This window comes from Bombina bombina, chromosome 4 (assembly GCF_027579735.1).
Source record: "Bombina bombina isolate aBomBom1 chromosome 4, aBomBom1.pri, whole genome shotgun sequence".
Taxonomy (NCBI): domain Eukaryota; kingdom Metazoa; phylum Chordata; class Amphibia; order Anura; family Bombinatoridae; genus Bombina; species Bombina bombina.
In genome coordinates this window covers 81,718,272-81,727,465 of record NC_069502.1, presented here as the reverse complement: position 1 = coordinate 81,727,465, position 9,194 = coordinate 81,718,272, and the positions used below count along the sequence as shown (strand labels likewise).

At 39.1% G+C, this 9,194-nt stretch overlaps 1 protein-coding gene across 1 annotated transcript in view; it reads left to right on the top strand.

Annotated features, from left to right (window-relative positions):
* Nucleotides 1–8,645: 8,645 nt before the first annotated feature.
* ELP3 (elongator acetyltransferase complex subunit 3) overlaps nt 8,646–9,194 on the top strand; it is a 625,666-nt gene continuing 625,117 nt past the window's right edge. The window contains exon 1 of the mRNA XM_053709529.1: nt 8,646–8,776. Within this exon, the coding sequence (XP_053565504.1) occupies nt 8,749–8,776 (28 nt within the window). The 5' untranslated portion in view covers nt 8,646–8,748. The remainder of the gene's footprint in view (nt 8,777–9,194) is intronic.

The following is a 9,194-nucleotide window of genomic DNA, read 5'->3' as shown; positions in this document are numbered from 1 at the left end:
CTACCTTCTCCAGCTTGCTCCTGTTTGTGTAAAGGGTCTTTTCATATGCAAAAGAAGGGGGAGGGGGAGTGTCTTATTTCCCACTTGCAGTGGGCTTTCCAACTGTCTTTCCAACAGAGCTAAACTGAAGTAGGTTTTTAAACAGTTTTATACTGGATTTTTATATCAGTATCTGTGCATCTTATTCTTTAGAGTAATGTCTATTACATGCAGTTATATGAAAATGAGTGTCCCTTTAACATAAAATTCTGTCTATAATATTATATATTTTATTTTATAAAAAAACATTTAAGGGACAGCATACAGTTAAATGTTATCCTATAACATCCTATAGAAAGGGGTATTGTGCTCCCCATGATCCATTTTACCTGTTGGAGTGCAATTTCTGTACTGCAGTATTAGCTATAGAACAGATATGCATTCAAGTAGGTAAGGAAGAAATCACACTTCCAGTGGGGGTGATAGAAAGGGGTACTAAAATGTTATTTTTTAATTACTCTGTCAAGGTATTGGGCATTTTATTTACAGACAGAGATAAGGTCATGTGACCTTTGTATAGAGCGATAGATAAGAGGTCTGCTCTCCATGCAAGATGAGCCGATTTGATTGTATTGTGGTTTCAACTAGCATAAAAAAAGAAAGAAAGAGAAGAATACACTCTGGCTCCCAAATGTCACAGCACAAGACCCCAATCCAGTATCTAACAAATTTTAGGACTCCCCTTATCCTGCACCCAAAATAGTCAACCTGCTAACTAATCTTAACACACTCCTACTGGATGAGGATGTATCGCCAGAATAAGACTTCAAGACCCCCCCACCGTCCCCAACCTCATCTCCCCACAATGATTGAAACATGAACGTAATGTATCAATCCTCTTAGGTTTACTTCTACTGTTTTTGATTTCCCTTCCGATATGATGGAAGGACTATGTACAGATCATTGTTTTCTTCCATTGACCATTTTGGACCTGTGTTTCCATTCATTTCTTCTATGTGCCTTTTGAATAGGGGACCTGTGTGCCCCCACTCTTTGTTATATTTGTCTATTGAAATGTGATACTTTGTTTGACTGTTGAATCTTAATAAAAATTTAAAACAAAAAAAAGAAAGAAAGAGAAGCTATTTCATATACAAAAATAAATATAAAGAAGCAAATTCCCATACAGCTTATACTCTTCAGCTACTAAAAAGGTAATTGGAAACACATTAAAGGGAAAATAATATTACAGTACACTGTACCTTTAATGAAGGCCTTGGAGTACAGAGCCTGAAAAGAATGTTGGCATTCATTTAAGGGGAGCATAAATCCCAATATTTTCTTCATGCCTCCAGAGTAGAGGCATAAGGTGTCAGAGGTACCAGTGTATTTTCCTAAGATGGGACTGGGTGGCTGGTTCTTGGTGTGCATATAATGGGAGAAGGGTTTGAGAGTTACTAGGTTGGTTAGAGCTATCTTAGAGGGACATTAAACAGTAAATACATTTTATAAGCATAGTATTGAGGTACCGCCATGTTGAAACCTAGTTTCACTGCATTCCAGTGCTGATATTTTTGCACATGTGCAGCAACTCTCCTTCAGATATCTTCAGTCTAACCTAAGTTCCAAAATGGTGGTACCCATAATAAGAGGCAGGTGAACAAAATGTATTTAGTATTTATTTTCCCTTTTTCTAGTAGAGATATTTTTATTAGACAGCCTGGTGCTGGCCCAGTGCTACTACAGTAGAGGCAGGCTAGGCAACTGCCAAAGAGCTACCCTGCAAGGGGCGGCTGTGCAAATTTGGTGCATGACAATTTTTTTTTAATGTGCATATTTATTTTGATTTTTTTGCCTAACTTGGGCATCCTAATAGGGGCCATATGTGGTGGCATAATAGCTAGAATGGGAGAGGACTCCACTCAAACATAGGGAGGCAGAGAGTGCAGGTCAATCTAAACAGCTGGAAGCATCATCATAAAAGTTGGTGAAGTTTATGACAGCATTGGGCATTTCCTCCACCAACAGCTTAATGGGTATTACTGGGGCAGATGGGGACTTGTAGGAGCACTGACAATCCTACAACTCTTGATATACTGCGAGATATCAGAGCACTCTATTCTCCTGCACGATGTCTGATATATATATATAAATATCAAAAATAGTAAAGCACTCCAGGTATCCTTATGAAATGTTCGTAATGCCCAGGGTGCACAACAAAGTGTCATATAGTATCGGATAAAAAGAAGGCACTCGCTGGGTCTTTTCCAAACAATTTAATAAATGTAACGTTTCGGGGTTACCCCATTGTCAAACAAACAAACCGCCATGAAATAACAAACTTACCCACCTTAAGTAGTGCAAACATTGGAAAGTGCAGAGCGGCGCTGCCGATCGCGTCTCCGGAAGTGGCTCCTCCCCCAGTAAGGTTGCGTTACGTAACATCCGTAACCTTAGCAACCCGACGCTCGATCAGCAGCGTCTAAAGAAAACTGTAGAGTGTATATTGTAAAAACATAATAAGGCATGAAACATTGTAGCAAACATATTATCAAGGGAAATATTGACAGCCTAATATATTACAGTATAGGGTTATATTCCATAAAGATGATTATGTTCCGTATGAATGACAAATGGTATAGTACTGCCTATATAAACTGTAGTAGCAACAGAATAAAGCCTAATTGCATGTCCTACTTTAGCACAATCAGATATTGCATATGACTTCAAGCAATATTACTGTTACAAGGCTTGAACAGACAATGCGCCTTTACTATGCTGTTATACATAGACACTATTATGGGTGGCATGTACTGCAAGGAGGCAATATTGTAAGTAATGTAAAAACAACATTTGTTCAAAGGATATTCATAAAAAACATTTTTAAAGAACATTCATAAGAAATATTCGTAATAAATTTCATAATAAAATTCCTCACAAGAAACAATGCCAGTCTAGATTCACATTCAGACCCTGGGGTGTCATAGTACCCAGGGTGTGAATCCATCTGGCTTCCCGTTGTAGTAGTAGCTTGGGTTTATCCCCTCCTCGTGTCAAGGGAGGTACATGGTCGATGATTATGTATTTTTAATCTCTGGTCGTATGATTTGCTTGAGCAAAATGTCTAGCCACCGGCTGGTCAGAATCTCCCTTATCTATCACTTTTCTGATCGCAGACCGGTGGTTCGCCATTCTGGTCCTGAGGTCATCTACTGTCTTTCCTACGTAAAATAGTCCACAAATACAGTGTAGGAGATATACAATAAAGTTGGTTGTACATGTTACTCTGTATTTAATTGGAAATCTCTTTGTACCATACGGGTGATTGAAACTGCTGCCCGTTGTTAATCCGCCACAGGTAGTACAACCCAGGCATCTAAAACAACCTGGTTTGTTCTGCAAACATGTATCTTTAGTGTAGCAGTTCCTGGGATCAGTTTTTATCAGCTTGTCTCTCAAAGATTGGGCCCTTCGATAGCCCACTCTAGGTGGATCCATTTTTTGGAAAGGCAGATCCTTATCCGTTGTTAGTAGTGACCAATTATCTTTCAGATTCTGTACAAAATCATTTTTGCCCATGGTAAAGGTGGTGATAAAAGTCATTCTGTCATCTTCTTTGGAATACTCTTTTGACTTTAATATGTCCTGCTGTATGAGGTGTAGGGTTTTTTCTTTACACTCTTTGAGTAGATCCCTCTGGTAATCCCTTACTGCAAATTTATTTTCCAGATAAATTTGCAGTAAGGGGTTACCAGAGGGATCTACTCAAAGAGTAGATGGATTCACACCCTGGGTACTATGACACCCCAGGGTCTGAATGTGAATCTAGACTGGCATTGTTTCTTGTGAGGAATTTTATTATGAATTTTATTACGAATATTTCTTATGAATGTTCTTTAAAAATGTTTTTTATGAATATCCTTTGAACAAATGTTGTTTTTACATTACTTACAATATTGCCTCCTTGCAGTACATGCCATCCATAATAGTGTCTATGTATAACAGCATAGTAAAGGCGCATTGTCTGTTCAAGCCTTGTAACAGTAATATTGCTTGAAGTCATATGCAATATCTGATTGTGCTAAAGTAGGACATGCAATTAGGCTTTATTCTGTTGCTACTACAGTTTATAGTTTAGGTAGTACTATACCATTTGTCATTCATACGGAACATAATCATCTTTATGGAATATAACCCTATACTGTAATATATTAGGCTGTCAATATTTCCCTTGATAATATGTTTGCTACAATGTTTCATGCCTTATTATGTTTTTACAATATACAATCTGCTGTCTTCTTTAGACGCTGCTGATCGAGCGTCGGGTTGCTAAGGTTACGGATGTTACGTAACGCAACCTTACTGGGGGAGGAGCCACTTCCGGAGACGCGATCGACAGCGCCGCTCTGCACTTTCCAATGTTTGCACTACTTAAGGTGGGTAAGTTTGTTATTTCATGGCGGTTTGTTTGTTTGACAACGGGGGTAACCCCGAAACGTTACATTTATTAAATTGTTTGAAAAAAGACCCAGCGAGTGCCTTCTTTTTATCCGATACTATACAGGTGACCCTCGTTTTACAACGGTTCAATTTACACCGTTTCAGAATAACAACCTTTTTTTCCAGTCATGTGACTGCTATTGAAAAGCATTGAGAAGCAGGGTATTTATGAAAATAGCCAGTAGGTGGAGCTGTCCGCTTGTGTTGCAGCAAAGCCAAGCAAGCTGAAATTAATCAGTTCAACCAGACAAGAGCTATAGAGCAGATTTCAAAGGAACAAGATCTTCCTGTCTATAAATCAGTCCAGATTGGAATGCATAGAAAGAACTGTTTGCAAAAAAATGCAAGTGAAGTCTGTGTTGTGTGATTATTTTATTAGGTTTATAATGCTGTTTAGCATTTAAAGTCTTCATTTCAAAGCTTTAAAAATAATGTATTAGGTGTTACTTATGACACTTCCCATTGACTTACATTATAAACTGGGTTTCAATTTACAACGGTTTCGATTTACAACCATTCCTTCTGGAACCTAACCCCGGCATAAACTGAAGAGAGACAGAGAGAGAGAGAGAGAGAGAGAGAGAGAGGAGAGAGAGAGAGAGAGAGACAGACAGGGAGAGAGAGAGAGAGAGAGAGAGAGAGAGAGAGAGAGAGAGAGAGAGAGAGAGAGAGAAAGAGAAAGAGAAAGAGTGCTGGGTCCATTGTATTTAAATAATCTATCTAAAGTCTATAATATGTAATCTATCTGTCTACCACAAATTTAAGAAGCAGTCTCTGATCCTTATCCTAGCATAAAACACCCCAAACTCACTTGTTCTGGGTGATTAAAAGCAGGGGGCATTATTGAACAACAAAGCTCTGCAGTCTTTAAAGGGACAGTCAACTCCTGAATTTTTGTTTTTTTTAAAGATAGACAATCCCTTTATTACCCATTCCCTAGTTTTGCATAACCAACACTGTTATATTAATATACTTTTTACCTCTCTGATTAATTTTTATCTAAGCATCTTCTGACAGCCCCCTGATCACATGACATTTTATTTATTATCTATTGACTTTCATTTTAGCTAATTAGTGCAGTGTCTGCCACAATCCACGGGTGTGATCACAATGTTATCTATATGGTTTACATGAACTAACTCTCCCCTGTTGTGAAAAGCAAATAAAAAGCATGTGATAAGAGGCATGCTCTTAGTTCACCCTAAGAGAAAAAGGGGTAACTAGACGTGGCCTCCTTGCACATATGCCTTAGAGGGATGCAACTGCACCTCACTGACGAGGCCCATAGAGGCCGAAACGTACGTCTGGGGTTTGTTTGTTTTCCCTTGTACAAAGGAGCTTTCCCTGGTATTTTAGTGCTGGACTGTCATTTGGCAGGGTCAGACTGATATGCTACAGGAGATTTTACCTTTGTGAAAGGCATAGTGTGCAGAAAGAGTTTGTACCCTGGGAGTAGGGAGGGGCTAAGCAAGGAAATATTTCCAGCTTCAGTTCTAAGCCTAGTTGAGTGCATCTCTATGTTTATTTCTATAAGAGGCAGCCTTCAAGGGTTTAGAAATTATCATATGAGCAGGGCCGTCTTTAACACAGGGCAAAAGGGGCAGCTGCCCAGGGCCCAGTCTAACATGGGGAACACACACATTCAGTCATAATACTGTCACAGTCAAAAGTACTCTGCTTATATATTTTTTATAAAAAAAACTGTGCCAGACCGTGCCGGTGTCATGTGATATGCCAAGCTAGTGCCATGTGCTGTTTTAGATGTGCACTGTGCAGCACTGAATGCAAAGCCCTAACTCGGCATCCAGCCATTCCCACTGCATCAGAAAAGGTCCTACTGGGGTTACCACTGTTACCAGGTAACTGCTCTGGTGGTGGGGATTGTTTCTGGGTAGGGCTGACTGTAGGCGCATGCAGCAGAAAGCTGGAACGGCAGGCACATGAGGATTTGAGCATCTGTGCAGCTGCATACACTGCTCTCTTCAGTCTTGAGGCTGTGTGACTCATCTCACACTGTATCCATGCAGCCTTGGGCAGACAGCATCCAGTCTGCTGGTCCCCTTAGCCCTGCTCTTTCTGCTGTGGCCCTAAGATCAACTAACTGAAGTTTGTTAGGGGAACAGTGCTTTGTAGAAAGGTGTCAGTGGGAAGAATAAGTGAGTGCACACACGCCCCTCCCAATGCAGCATTGTCTAGTCCAGGGTGAGAGGGAACTTGTTCCTAGCAAATAAGTGACATGTGCTGCTGTGGCTGATGTATAGTGTCATGCTGATACTTCACACATTAATGTAAGGTTTATTTTTATAGTTTTTGTTTTCTCTGTCGCAGATTTTACAGCTTCCCATAGTAGTTCTGCTGTTCCAGTCAGTAAACTTATATTTGTCTGCACCTCCATGCTTCCTCCTCAGTCTTTACCTTGCTTTGCTCCTGTTGGCTGCCCTAAATCTCTTTAACCAGCTAACCTCACAACAGATTCACATTCAAAAGAATATTAAATGAATCCACAGTGGAGGAATTTATATATTTATTTACTTATTAGTACTGCTTAGGTCCAGTTTCAAATATTGCAATTTATTTCATTTTTTTTAAATGATTAGCCCAGCAGTGGATCATCCACTGCTGGGCTAATAATTTTTTTTTAAAAATTATAAAATAAATTGATTTAGTTGTTTTTTGGGATGTTGGAGTGGAGAGCGAAATTGCATGGGGTGGGGCCCAAGAAATGTTTGCCCAGGGTCCAGTCAATATTAAAGACGGTCCTGCAGATTAGCCTTCCTAGGTTTAGCTTTTAACTAAGAATACCAAAAGAACAAAGCAAAATTGGTGATAAAAGTAAATTGGAAAGTTGTTTAAAATGACATGCTCTATTTGAAACATGAAAGTTTTTTTTAGACTTGACTGTCCTTAAGTTTGCCAAGTGGTGATTTCAGGTGAACAGGTTCTCTGCTTGAGAACTTTTCCTCCTGCAGCTTGATACATTTTAATTTTAGACATGATAATATCAGTCTAGGTATAATGGTGATAAAGAAAATAGGTGTTTTATATAGTGCAATGTCACTACTATTTGATTATGTAGAGGCACCACTGCTAAACTCTGCCTTTACCAAAATATGTAACTATATCTGCTTATTTCATCACGAGAACATTTTGGCAGGGCATGGGGGGGGGGTTAGGGTTAGGGGTATGTCTTTGCCTGTGTAGCCAAAAATCCTTGCAATGACCCTGAGCTAGTACATAGCTGAAACAAACTGAACGAGGGGTAACTGGAAATAGCTCCAGTATTGTTGTAATAGCTTCTTAGTGTGACATTGTAGACATTAATGAGAATGTTTTAAAAATAAAAAACACACACTTTCTTGTCATACTCATAGTGTCCCTTTTCAGTTAAAGGGGCATGAAACACATTTTTTTTATTTTATGATTCAGGAAGAGCATGTGATTTTAAACAACTTTAAAATGTACTTCGTTTATCTAATTTGTTTAGTTCTCTTGATATCCTTTGTGGAAAATGATACCTAGGTAGGCTCAAGAGCTGTTGATTGGTAGCTGCACATATATGTCTCACATATTGGCTCCCAGCTATCTCCCAGTTATCTCCCAGTAATGCACTGCTGCTTCTTCAACAAAGGATACCAAGAACATGAAGCAAATTAGACAATAGATGTAAATTGGAAAGTTGTTTAAAATGGTATGCCCTGTCTGAATAATAAAAGAAAAATGTGGGTTTCATTTCCCTTTAAGAAAAGACTGCTTTTTTTTACCAGCCAGTAATAATTAACAGGAGATACAAACCAATACAGCAATATTAGTATAATTACTTCTGTTTATTACGTGTGATATAATGTCCCTGTGATACAATGTAAATATATTACAATAGACATCTCTTACATTTGTGCTTGTCCCACATACCTTTAAAAGTACCAGAAAGCAAATTCTGCAACCTGCAAATGTTGCAAATCAAATAGGTGAAGATCAGTACCAGTACCAGTACCAGTATGTCCAATACATTTGCTTTTTGTATTCCTCGAAAAATGTAATAGAATGTAGTAAATCCACCTTAAATGTTACCATAGGAGAGACGCTGTCACTAGAGTGGGCGTGGCTTTGTATCTGCTGGATCCTGACAGGGCGAGATAAGTAAATGAACCATTTTGATGCTTCCGGGCTCCTGTAGGCAAGTTTAGTGTTGTCGTTACGTCACCAGCTTGTTGTACCAGTACTCGTGGGTACTCTGTGATCACTTTGGGCAGCAAGAGACGGGTAGTGATCATGAAACAGAAAAAGAGACAGCAGCAGGGTGAGTGCACATTGTGTATATACATCTCTTGTTATTTTTATACACAGCCACGTGTGTTTATTTATAGGAGAGAGAGGTGACAGTATATATGTACCCTTATACAGCATGTAGGTACATCTGGTACTATCCTTATACAGAGAGAGGTGACAGTATATATGTAAGCCTTCTGCTGTTATATGTGTGCACTTACATGTGCTCTTATACAGCATGTAGGTACATCTGGTACTATCCTTATACACAGAGAGAGGTGACAGTATATATGTAAGCCTTCTGCTGTTATATGTGTGCACTTACATGTGCTCTTATACAGCATGTAGGTACATCTGGTACTATCCTTATACAGAGAGAGGTGACAGTATATATGTAAGCCATCTGCTGTTATATGTGTGCACTTACATGTGCTCTTATACAGCATGTA